General features: G+C 36.7%; 1 protein-coding gene across 1 annotated transcript in view; it reads right to left on the bottom strand.

Annotated features, from left to right (window-relative positions):
* Window positions 1–13,153: 13,153 nt before the first annotated feature.
* Window positions 13,154–13,664, bottom strand: part of SPATA17 (spermatogenesis associated 17) — an 85,398-nt gene continuing 84,887 nt past the window's right edge. Inside the window, exon 10 of the mRNA XM_058836269.1 lies at window positions 13,154–13,234. Coding sequence (XP_058692252.1) covers window positions 13,154–13,234 — 81 coding nt within the window. The remainder of the gene's footprint in view (window positions 13,235–13,664) is intronic.

The following is a 13,664-nucleotide window of genomic DNA, read 5'->3' as shown; positions in this document are numbered from 1 at the left end:
GTATGCTGTTCACCTCTAAGATCCAAAGTGGTTGCAGTAAGATGGTACAACCTTGTAGGGTTGTATTGCCAACTAATCAACCAAGTAACAGCCTAGAGGTCAGTTTGTTGTAAAAACATGGCAACACTTTCTTGGTTACTGTCCATGATCTGCAAGAATTCCTGCTGCGCACCAGAGATACGAGCACAGAATTTAAAGGGAGAAGTGATGTGTGACGCTTGTATCCTCAAGCTCCCCACTCCATATGTCTGAGAATTAAAATATTCCTTCCAGATGTGCGTTCCTTTAACAGGCTGAAGAAAACTGACTCTTTCACCTCATTTGCTTGGGGGATATGATAACATCTTCATGCAAATACTCTTTTTCTGCAATTGTCTGCAGTAAAAAACAGCAAAGAAATCCCTTCTTCAGTATAGTCAATCCACTTTTATTAAAAGCAAGCTGGAAATGAGTGGCGAGAGCTGCATAGGAAAAGCATGAATTTAGCACAAAACAAGAAATACTGTCCTTAACACATTTGATAACAGGCCTTTCATTCTGCAGGGCACAGCTAGGAGTGCAGCTGTGATGTTCAGTTTCCAATGCCATGTTTGAGAGAGATGTGGCCCTAGCAAAGGGAAACCAAATGGCCTGAAGTCTAAATGGCAGCAAAATGAAAGAATGGGGGTTCTTTGGTCTAAAAGAAAATTTTAAAAATAGGAGGGATATATAGGAATCATCTTTCTATTTGTAAAAGGCACCTGATTAAAAAAAAAAGGAATAAACTTTTTTCCATGTCCTTGGTCTATAGAACAAAAAAATAGCAAGAATAGACTGGAGCAGTGTTGATTCAGAGTTAAGCATTAGGAAAAACTTTCAAACAACAAGGGTAGTTAAACACCAGAATAGATTGCCTAGGGATGTTTTGGAATCTCTGTGATTGGAGCTTTATAAGAACAGGTTAGACAAACATCTGTCAGGAATGATTTAGGTATAGTTGATCTTGCCTTGGGGTAGGGGGATGAACTAGACGACCTCTAAAGGTTCCTTTCAAACCTCTTATGATTCCACAAAAAAATACAGGAAATGATTGCATGTAGAATTGAGTTCGGCACCTTTTAGTAAATCTCATTGTTTCTGCTTTTCTGTTGTTCGCTTTGCAGCTCAGCCATGCTGAGGACTCCAGGTTCCAACAAGAATCTTAAAAGGCTGTTTGATGCCAAATAGTGCTCTGATTCTTTTACACTGTTACATTTAATTAGGGTTTCTAATTAATCTTCTCTGTGTATTACACTATATCTAGCCATCAATGTTAATAAAATCTTTGCTTAGTTTAAAGATTCTCTGAAAGTTTTCATTTTGAAAGTGAGACCATCTGGCCTCTCTACCTCACTAGGATTAGATTCTGGGTAGGGCATACTCCATCTGTTTCCGAGATTCATGTACATATTACACAGGAATGTGTTTTGGGGTGAGGCTAAGGAGGGATTTCATTGCAAAGATAACTAAAATACAGTCAGATCTGTCTAGAGAATCTCTTTGATATTCTTGATGCAAAAAATAGGCAAACTTCCTTTTCAAAATGTTCTCAATATCTCTTCAGAGAAGGGTTATTTATTGCTTCCCATTGTGTGAGGTGAAGTCCTCCACTGAGGATATACTTCAATCCTGAACATATGTAGCACAAAATATTGAAATGGTAAACCCTGTTTGGTAATCACTGAGGTTCCCAGGAAAGATTCCTCAGCCTACTCTGTTGTCACTGATGAGTCCCTGACAGACTGGGGGCTGTGTAACTGTGCTCCTGGCCAGCAGTACAGCAGTGCAAAACAAGCCCATATATTTCGTTTGTGAGCTGGGATGAGCCTGACTCCACCTCCTTCTTCATTCCTTGGTTTACTAAATGAATCCTATATCTGATTTGGTATTGAACCATGGATTATACATTGATATATAAAAGGAATATCTCTTTTCCAGGTCTTCTTTATTCAAGTTTGTTTGCCACATTCTATAGCTTGTATTGTCAGAAAAAAGCCACATCCTGTTGGATTCTCATCCTTCTTGACTGAAACCCACTGAGAGAAGAGCTTTTCAAAATAAAACCACTTCATTAAAAATTGCTGTGAGTATGTGGAATTTCTTACTCTTTTTTTGTGTGTCCTGGTTCTCTCCATGTGCAGTTTACCAAACAACAGAGCCAACAAGTAAACAAAAACGAAACAAGATGCAGAAGAGTTTTGAAAGGGGAGAGTATGACACTTTAGCTCCTGGATGCAAAGAATCATTAGCTACAGCTTAGCTTCCTTAGCATGGCCATTTAGAACCTCAGTAGATAACAGTGACTTTCATTGATACTGGCAGATTTATGGGGCCATCATTAAAAAAGAGCAAAGTGGCCTTGATCAATGTTTTCAATGGATGAGGTACATACTTGCTTTCCATCAATATCAGACATGCATCACTACTTTTCCTGCCTGTTCTTTTTTTTTTGAGAAAAGATATAAATTGTGACCAAGGGAAGACTAGATATTTTCTTGAGGCTCTGTGCGATAGTTTTTCAATGGAAAAGACAGAGATCCACACAACAAAAATTTGCTCTGCTCTGCACATAATTCTTTTCTGATAGGTTCCACTTCAGGTCCCCAAGTAAAGATTCAGATTATTTGGGCATCGATAATGGTATTTTATATTTTGGAAAAAATCAACAGGATTATTATCTTTGATGCATAAGAACAGAGAGGGTATCTGTCTTAGAATCATTCACTGACTAACAAATACAAGCAGGCTTCATTATCAGAAGGGGCATCACTGGGATCTCAAGAATAAATAAAGTAATTTTCAGCTTCTGATTGCAGCTGACGTATAAATAACTTCTCCCTTTCTATAATGTTGGGGTTTAGGTGTACTTTTTTTAAAGTCAGCTCCGTCAAAAAATTGCAAAATGTTAAGAATATCCAATTTTGCAAACACTTTCAGCAACCCATCAAAGTATTATGATGGAGAGTTGTAAGACACACACCGGCTCCCTATGAGGTTTGAGGAGTGGTTCATAGCTAAGGGCAGCAAACAGTGTCTGAATAGCCCAATAAACCAAGGCAACCACTTCATCAGGCCCACAGACAGGACCCTGACCAGGGTCAACCCCATCACTCTGACCTCCCTTCTCAGCTGGATTTTAAATTTCTCTTGTAAAGCCATTTTTTTTCTACTTTTAAAACTTTGAGTAAAATAAAAATAAATGTTGAGCAAAATCCTTTTGCGGCCTTTAACTTTCTCTTCTTAGAGAATATTACTCAGTTGTTTCTAAGAATATTCATTTAAAAATTCTGCATAGATAGTGCCAAGACTGATCCCTCTAGTCCTTGCTTCTGACTCCTAGATAGCAATAAAATACTTAATATTTGAATTGATTTGCTAATTCTATGTGACAATCTGAGTAACAGATGTATCAGCTAAATGTGTTCTTGCTGTGAAGAGACAGTTTATCAACATATTTTGAGAAAACAGCATGGCCAGACTCCTTTTATCAGTGTAAAAATTGGGGCAGCCTACTAGTTCTCAAGCTCAGCAGAAGGTTAGTAGTGACTTGTTCAAGGTGAATCTTCTCTCCATCTATCTTTATGTGCACATAATGAGGAGAAAATCTGAGTCTTCCAAATTTTAGCTGTTTATATGGGCTCTTCATATTTATAATAGAATCTGAGATTCCCCAGAAGAAAGAATTCTCAAGAATCATTGGCACACACATTTTATTTTCTTCCCAAGTGGACATAAACTTACAGTTATATTAAAAAAATAAATTATTATTTCTGCTTAGCTGCTGGACTTTGAGAAAAATTTATGAGTAACAAAATTATATCAAACATTCACAAGACTGAAACACAAGTCTCACTTTGTTCTAATTTCTTAAATTATCAGAACAATTTTTTCACCCATCAATAGAATCAGCTTTGTAAATAAATACTTGTACATTCTTTGCCAATTCTGTATCTGCTCTTTAAAAAAACCTACGATGTAAGAACTCATTTTTTCAGCTTGAGTGCCCTCAACAAGGACAGTTGTGAAAATCTTTTGCATCTGACCACCTTTACAAGTTTGTCTATATCAGTCAGATTTTTGTAAAGCAGGAGCAAAGATCAGTGAGAGGTGAGGAGGTACTGTTAAAATCTTTTGATATTTGGAGCAATCATTATTGAAGAAGAACCAAACAAGTGAAAGAAAGTTATAGGGGACAGAAATAAAGATACTCAAATGAGCCAGATTTTATATTTGTCATTTGTGGGGATCTCAAGATGTTATCATGGGAGAGATTTTCAAAAATTGCAATACTGTCTGAATGCAAGCAAATTGTTAATGTTCAAGCCCTCACATATGCCTGCCCTTACTCAGAGCTTCTAAAACCTCCCACAAAAGGGCTATGCTGGCACAATGTGCTTCTTTGCATTTTTAGATATGTAGATAGGTAGATAAGTAAACCTATCAGAAACATTTTAAGTCAGCGGAGACACTCTCCCAGCCCAGATGTGGTCAACTACCAGGCTGATACTGAACATCAAATGAACTTTCCACATGCTATCCCTAACAAAGCTATGAATTTTTGAGTCCATGCATGGGGAATTATTTCAGCACTCCTAATTCCCAGCTGGCCACAGATCTGTAACTTTTTCTCTGTTATCCTGACAGAGATGCAAATATATTAAACTCTGAATCAGCGAAAGCACCTTGTCCCTTTTGGTGCAATTATAGTGGAGAAGGAATCATGCAGTCTCCACTGTAAAAATAAAATGTTGAACAAGAATATGTACAATTGGAAATCCTTCAAACATCTCAAAGATAATTATTAGACTGATTATTATTTGGTGATTTCATCTCAACACATAGGAGCTGTGATAAATTAAATAAGCATATTGATAGTTTTTATGAGAAATTAAATACACCATCACTGTTTTAACATTTCTAGAATGTGCTGGTGGTTAAACAAAAATAAAAACTTCAGAGCAATGGGAGCAAGTATTCTTATTTTTTAACAAGAATCATAACTTATTGTAAATGATTACATCTCACCGTTTGATGATGCATTTGTATAGAGTCATCAAAAACCTTTCCTGATTCTTGGTGTTCAGCAACAGCTGTGAGATATATGACCATGAATAGAAATGAATGAGAGCTAAATCATGTGTTAATCATTGCCAGAAGTAGGTCAGACATAAGCTCTCTCTCGATGCTAACAGACACAGCTGTCTGTCACAGTCATCCTCCTCAACTGTCATTAGATGGCAAGTGACAAACTAACAAGTTGCAGGAGCTGTGGTACCAGGCAATGGAAAGTGGTCTCAGTCAGAATTCCTGCCTTCTCACGGGCAGCACGACTTTACAGTGAATTCTTTACCACAGAGATCTGGCTTTGAGTCACTGTGCATAGATCAAGAACTATTGCCATTATTGCCTTGCACCAAGCACTCACTGCCCAGAACTGACCTTTCTCTTCCATTTTCCTGGATAAAGTGAGTAAGTGGATAAAATGAAGCATGGATAAAGTGTTCCCAATATTTCCGATAAATGTCACTAGCTGGTCTACATGAGCAGGACAGTTTCTACGGTTCTTCCAGTCACTACTTTCTTTGCTCCTTTGCAATGGCTGTCAAATTTCTACTCTCTTTTTCCTCTGAATTACTTTCCTTTTTCTTTTAATATCAGAAACAGGAGCAGCAAACAAGAGGCTCTATTCTGAATAAGACACATGAACATTTGTGAAACTGTAGCAATGTTTATCCCTATAACAGATCCCTGCAAAAATGTAATGGGAGAGCTGCATAAGTGAGTATGGATATAAATACATATACACACATAGAAGTTACTCTAAACCAAACCATAACCCTAGCCCTAAGTCCCAGTATATCCCAGGTGCTCAGCATGCTCATTCCCAATCCTCCCAGTTGCCCCAGCATGTTTCCAGTATAACTCAGCTGCCTCCAGTGCACACCCACCATTCCCAGTTGCTCCCAGTAGCACCCAGTATGGTCCCAGCCTTACAAACAAGTGTTTGAGTTCACTTAAAGAATCACCAGCAAGGAGATCAGTAATAACTTGATTTAATATTAAGTGACAGCACGACAGAGTTCATTGGCAAAGGTTTTCTCTGCTACTTATGAGAGGGTTTAGGCACTCTGAGAGAAAAAAACAACAAAGTCAATCAAAACAGAAATAAACTGAGAACTCGGGTGGGGGTGTGTTTAGGTGCATGTGACAAAAGGATAGAAAGGGCAAGGACAAAAAAGAATATAGCCTAAAGGCTTAAAGGCAATCAAAAGTACTTCAACTTGACTTATAATTTAAATTTAACAGTTTAGCAAAGGAACAACACTAGACAACATATAACTTAATTTATAACTTAAATTAACTTACTTACAGGCCTAACTTAGATAACTAAGGTACTTGAAAAATAAAAGTAATCATCTGGACTAAGTAGGATTTAGGATTATTCTTAATTTTAGAAAATATATCATAACATATGTTGATATATTCTGAGTGAGAGTAAGATATAAACATAGTCAGACTAAGAGTTCCATAATGATTATGTTTATGGCACTGTCAAAGTTTTTTTCAGGAGACTGAGGCAAGTCAGAAAGCCCCTTCTGTTTCAAATAAATGTCCAGGTTTTGCTTAGGAACCACACAGACTGCTTTAGAATACTCTCTTCGGTCTGCTGTCTAGAGCAGAAGATTGATGACAAACCAATTCTCCTTTCATCTGCGGATGACAACACTTGGTGGTGGAGGAGATAGAAGATGTTAAGAGAGAGAAAAATATTGCAAACACAAATATTTTCAAGATTTGAATTTTTTACTCCCAATTGATCTTTAACTAATTTTCACAGAACATTTTTTATGCCATTATTAGCATAAATGTGCTAATGTACCTAATGTACATAATGTACCTATGATGCAGAGGAAATGGATCCAGTGGGAGAATAAAAGAAAAGCTCAAACAAAGAAAACCATGGTGTTTTCATTCCATTGAATGATTCTTAGCAGGTACAGAGGAAGTCACCTATCTGATGATTTGAAAAATAGGAAAAATTAAGCCAGCAAATGCCTTCTGAACTAAAGAGGGATCCATGTCAACAACTCTTTGGTCAGTGCCAAAACACAGGTGACTACTAGGCATGAATGAGATTATTATTGCTGCAAAATCATAAAGTGTGAGCAGCCCGTTTCCTTTTCGTTTTATACATGCTATGCCTATTTCCTCCTCTAACCAGTGATCCACTGGCACAGATTTGGGGAAAAATACCAATGAGGAAAACCAAGAGCAATCCTACTCAGGCAAAAGAAACTACATTAAGGGCATATTCAAACGAAATGTAGCACCTGTTTTGCTTAGGTATGAGTGATCACAGCTCCTTCCTTCCTTCCTTCCTTCCTTCCTTCCTTCCTTCCTTCCTTCCTTCCTTCCTTCCTTCCTTCCTTCCTTCCTTCCTTCCTTCCTTCCTTCCTTCCTTCCTTCCTTCCTTCCTTCCTTCCTTCCTTCCTTCCTTCCTTCCTTCCTTCCTTCCTTCCTTCCTTCCTTCCTTCCTTCCTTCCTTCCTTCCTTCCTTCCTTCCTTCCTTCCTTCCTTCCTTCCTTCCTTCCTTCCTTCCTTCCTTCCTTCCCTCCTTCCCTCCTTCCCTCCTTCCCTCCTTCCCTCCTTCCCTCCTTCCTTCCTCCCCCTCCCCCTCCCCCTCCCCCTCCCCCTCCTCCTCCTCCTCCTCCTTCTCCTTCTCCTTCTCCTTCTCCTTCTCCTCCTCCCCCTCTCCCCCTCTTTTCTTTCTTTCTTTATTTTCCTTCATTCTCTTTCTTTCTCTTTTCTTACTACTGAGTTGCTCAGACTTTATAAATCTGAAGAAAAGTTGATACAAGTTGACAATAGAAAATGATCTGATGGAATCAAGTGAAGCACGTGGACAAGGAATCACCACTGTAACATGCTACAAACTTTGAGTGACAAGGTGACTAAACTTGGTTTCACCTTCTTCTCACAATAGTGCACAAGATATATCTCTCTCCAATTTATAAGCACTTTCCCTTCCTAAAAACTGAATCATTGTGAGCATGTCCAGACTGCAAGTGCCCCTTATTTGTACCATGGCATACAGAATGTAAAAGGTTGGGGTTTTGAGATTGTTGAGTATCTTCAGCCAAAACAAGAACATTTATTTTCACTAGACAGAAAAAAATAAATTAAGAGTAAGAAAGAGGGTTCAGTTTGGGATAATTCTGATCTAGTTTGTACATGTTATTAGCTGTTAAAATAATCTAAATAATCTAAACTTGCATTTTAGGATGTGACCATGTCAATGTACAATAGCAACATTAAATGGATTTTTTTAAAACTAAATGTTATATATATGGAATCTCATCATTTTTCTTGAAGTGGCTGAGTGATTTATCTCAACAAATTTCTGCACTTATGAGTTTTTTTTACTCGAAGATGCTCAAAGGAAGCAGTTTAATGCAAACTCTCAATATGTCACATTTTGGCATTGATTGCTTAATGCAGCAGCGCACAAATGAATTGCTCCACTGCATCCTCTGATCATGAATATGAATCGGAGTACTATAAACTGAACTCAATGTACTGATAAGTGACTGCATCTGATTGTGCCAGCAGCCAGATGATTTTCTCATTAATGAGCTGAACTATTAAAAGATGGAAGAATATGAAGCCAAGCCAGCATTGCCTGAGCCTTTTGGCTGACATATTTCCAGGCCTACCAGAAAGCTTTGTCAACCAGTGAAAGAAAATTAATCCCAAAAAAATTTTTATGAATGAAGACAAATAATAGATTCAAGGGTCAAACTGTTTCAAATTACATGGATGTGACTCCCTTGTAGTGTTTCTGTTTTAGAATAGGACAACCCAGATTTGATATTAAGGAATTGTGCTCCTCCTTTGCTTTTCAGTCTCTGATATTCTGTGCATAGAAACCCATGGGTGCCAGGAAAAGACAGAGAACCTCATTCAATTAAGCAAAACTTTCAAATTCTTTAAACTAGGATCCACAGATTTATGGAAGCCACGTGGCAAACACATCCTTTGCAATAACAATAAGTGATTGTTATATCAGAAAAATATCAGAAATATTTTTAATTTGGATATTTTCAGAGCCTTATTCAATGTCAGCCATTGATGTGTAAAAATCCATTATTGTTTGCAAACATCACCATACTTACTTTGCAGTTTAAATATGGTCTCAACTCAGTTGAAAGCAACTGCTGTACAAGTCCAGAATGAGGCATGTAGATCAGTAGCAGAGCCCATAATATTTCTTGATCTCAGGTCCTATAGAAATGTGACATGTGGTTAACAAAAAAAAAAAAAAATTAAAAAATTTAAAAAAAATTTAAAAACAAAAATTAAGAGCATATCTGCAGGCACCACCACTACTATGGCAAATCTGCCTCTAGAGGGCATTGCAAGCTAAATGTTTTCCCTGGCAAGTGTTGAGAACATCTTGGATCAGCCCAGAAGGCAGTTCTTAAATTGCCTAAATTAAGAGATTTTGCTGTGTTTACAACATCAGCTATGTAGCAGTCAAAAAAACTATTAGGCAGCAATATTGAAGGATCTTTAATCTGCTCAGCAACAGCAGATAGTTTTGGTAAGAATAGATATTACCAGACATTTTCTAATATACATGAAGCTTCTCTGGACAAGACAGGTTGTGAGCCAATTTTTGCACATACCTGTTCCCTTTTAATGATTTTGCCTGCATCTTTCTACGAGCCCTACCATCCCCACAGGTGGTTGAATCCAAAGATCATTGGTCATTAGTAAGGAGATGCAAAGAGGCTTTGAATGCTTCGCACTTGGCACGTAGGCCATGCACCTGATACAAACCAAATAACATTATAATTTGACTCTCTCAAGATCTATGATCAAATGAGAAATACAAATTGCTCAGATATAACTGTCATCAAAGTATTATGTTCCAGGCTTTTTGTGTGTGAGACAAAAATATCTAAGTGACACATCATGAGATGCTCTGATAATGAGCTGTTAGGACAAGCTCTTCCCACTTCAGGTTGTTTTCTAGAGGTCTTTTTAAGCCTCTGCAGACATGCAGTAGGAAAAATCCAAACTCTGTTTTTTATTCTCCTCTCTACATGTGAACTAAATCAGTTCAAATTACAAAAGCTACCTTTCTGCTGCTGAAAAGGAAGGAACATTCTTGTCTTGCTGCATGCTGAAGGCCATATTTTGTTGTTACAGACAACAGCAATCAGGTCCTTTGCTAGAGTTTGACTATGGATGTTTTACTATTCACATTTGTTTGACTACAATTAACTGAAATACATTCAGTACATTCTTCTTTTTCCAAGATTGATATTTGTCTATTTCCCTACCATCACAGTGATTCTTTTTGATTTTCAGGTACTGCTGTGAGTTCTGCTAAATGGCATAGCCAACAACATTTCTAAGAGGATACAAGTCTTGCATAATCTTCAAGGTTCAGGAGTCCCTTACAAATTTTCAGAGTGCTCAGCTCATTTCTTGGTTCCTTATTTCCTGGTGCTATTCTGTGTGTTAAGATTTTGTACTTAAGAATAGATTTTAACAATAAGATAGAAATGTCTTCTCTGAAGCATGTTATAAACCAACAATTTTATTAATAAGGAAGACACAGAATCTATAACATGTTAAAAATACAATATACTAGAAAAATATACTAGAAAAAGAAGTTTGGTAATTAAAACAGAAGAATAAACTATATCAGGAAGAAAGTTACACAGGAGTAAAGTAAAACCACTCACACAATCAGTATTTATAGTGACAGTTGGTTACACAATGATACCATTGAATTTCTTCCTGTCTTGTTCATTATATTACTGCAGTGAACAGAAATGTAAAAATTTTAGCTTTAACTGGCTTTAGTTAAAAGTCTAAGTTTGCGACGTGCAAACATTTCGATTTAAGCAAAATAGTCCCTCTAGAATAATTATCAAGTGGTTTGTGTAAATGTAAGTGCTGAATGTATTTGATGAGAAATAAAAGGGTTCTGGGATTATACTGTGGCCACACAAAATAATTTGGATGCTATAGGCCCATGAATGACAAAGTCTGTTTGAACTCCAGATAAAGAAAATTGGATTCCCTGTGAAATACAATTTGCAAAAGATGCCCAAAATCCAAACCCCGCAGGTAACATGTTTGCTACTTTATTAGTTTTGTGGATGTTTATTTATCTAATAAAGTAAACAGACCTAGTTTTGTGTAAGAATGTTTCTGGTTATCTGCTCAGAAATAGAAAAGTTTGGGGGTTTTTTTGGTAAGATGAGGAAAAGTATGTGTGTATCAAACAATTCAAACTGAAAGTGTTGGGTTTCATCTCCCCCTGTGCTCTGGTCCCTCAGCCACATGCACCACCACCCTGCAGTACAGGCTGCGTGGGAGGCTTTGCTTTGTCCTGGGGTCAGAGATACTGAAAGGAAGAAAGAGAAAGAAAGATTAATCTGATAAAGGCATTGCCATTTCTAATCGGACTGATGGGAAACTGCAGTAGGAAGTTAAAGAGGCAACACAGGGTGAATTACTGTGATGAACTACTTGAAAGCTGAAGCAATCAAATAGATAGCTCTCACATATAAAAATTACTGTGCCATCTTTATTCATCAACAGTTTTGCACAAGTGTCTCATTGAAGTGTTCAGTCCCTTCCAGGGACAACTAAAGCACTCTGATACATTGGATCAGATTAAATCTTACCTAGGAAACTCAGTCACTGGGGTGGCTGCTTCCTGCTTCCCAAACTTAATTTCTCATAGCAGAAATAAAGTTTTTAAAGCTTGAAAATAACAAACTCCAAAACGTGATACCAGTACAGGCCAGGGCCTGCTCTTGCAACCTGCTGGAATGGAATTAGAAGGGCTTTTACTCTGATGTGTGGTAGCAGTAAAACTTTTTCACATAGGCTGAGAGATGAAAACCTATAGAAGGGAAATTTGTGACTCTTAGTTCATAGAATCAGAGTGGCTGGGGTTGCAAGGGACCTTAAAGATCATGCAGTTCCAACCTCCACACCATAAGCAGGCACATCTTCCACTAGACAAGGTTCAGAAAGTATTCATACAAAGACATTGAGGTTTTCTTCACATTTATAGAGACCAGAAGAACCACATTTAAAAAAAAAATAGTAATAGAAAAGACTAGTACTGAGTAAGAGATGAACAGACATATTTACTTCAAAAATAGTCAATATATAAAAAGCAAGTATGGTATCATAGAAAATTCAGCATTAAATTCCTGTAAAGATTCTTTCACATGATTTTAAGAAACAGCTTATAATTTGATCTTTAGATATGCTGAGATCTTCCCATGATGCTGAATTCTTTGAGACTTGTGAAGTGGATGGGCTCTGAGGATACTCAATATTTTGTAGGACTGCTTGCTAATGGACAGAGGAAATAAGCATCAGTTTTGTGTCATCAAGTATGTTCTTCTGACCAAGCATCATACTATTTTGTACTCAGGGCATACGGGATAGGAGTAAATGTGCAGGTACTGATAAAGAAAATTAAATGGAATTAGAGAAACTGACCTAGTAATAAATGTTTTCAGAACTTTACGTTTTCAAAACTGAAGTTCTTTCACCTACAGAATTACTAACAGGCTTTTAAATAATATCTTCCATGTAAATGCCTATTCTGCACTTCTGAAGTCATGGATCAGTCAAGGATACTAACACCGAAGATGAAGAACAACAGTGATGGACCAGATACATTTATAGTTGTGAGGAAAGAAAAGACATATAAATTTTACACTTTTTTCTTTTTAGCGTTAACCTCACTTACAAACGTGTACATGTACAGGTGTACACACATAAATAAATGTGGTTCCGAGTATTTTATTTGATGACTCTGATTTTGCAACCCAAATTATTTATATTAAACAAAATACAGCATTTGCAAAAATAATTTCAGTAAGATAATACTTTTTTTAAAAAATATAATTTTGATAAATCTTGGAAGCCGTATTGCCTAAATTTCAAGCAAAATCAATTAAAATTACTTCAGACAAAGTATACATCACACAAAGAGTATTTTTTGGGACATTCAGTCACCATGCTGCTGTGTATTTGCTGAAATAAATTTATTGACTACTTTTCACAGTCTTATAGTTTGTAGTTTTCAGGACATTTACACTATTTGTCCAGTGCTGGAATAAGTTTTTCCAAACTTTTCGAAGAGAACAATCGATGAAAACAGTGTTTCAAAGTCCTAAAGAAAAAAGAGACAAAAAAATTATGTTAGGCTTAAATGGGTTTGCCTTTTTTTTTTTTTTAAATATTTTAGAGTTCTAAATGTTGTCTTCTAGTTACATTTCATTACATAAGATAGAATGCAAGTTATGCAAAATAGTGAATATTAAATATACATTTTTACATTAAATTAATATTACCTTGAAGAGGACCAAAAGAATGGATTTAGTTGAAAGTAAATATGTATTTCAAACTCTCAGCAACTATAAGAACTGCAGAAATTTTCTGCTCTAGAAACTACATTTTATAGTCCTTGGTAAATCATGGTATGCAGAGGTTTATTCTCCTCCCTGGCAACCAGGCAGGTTAAAGAAAGCACAATAGCCTTGATATATTTTAACTTTTCCACCCTGGTTAACACTGAAATAAGTGTATTAAAACAGCTCCAA

The sequence above is a fragment of the Poecile atricapillus genome, chromosome 3 (assembly GCF_030490865.1).
Source record: "Poecile atricapillus isolate bPoeAtr1 chromosome 3, bPoeAtr1.hap1, whole genome shotgun sequence".
NCBI classification, from domain to species: Eukaryota; Metazoa; Chordata; class Aves; order Passeriformes; family Paridae; genus Poecile; species Poecile atricapillus.
The sequence above is the reverse complement of the archived record's forward strand: the minus strand, read 5'-3'. Positions and strand labels throughout refer to the sequence as shown.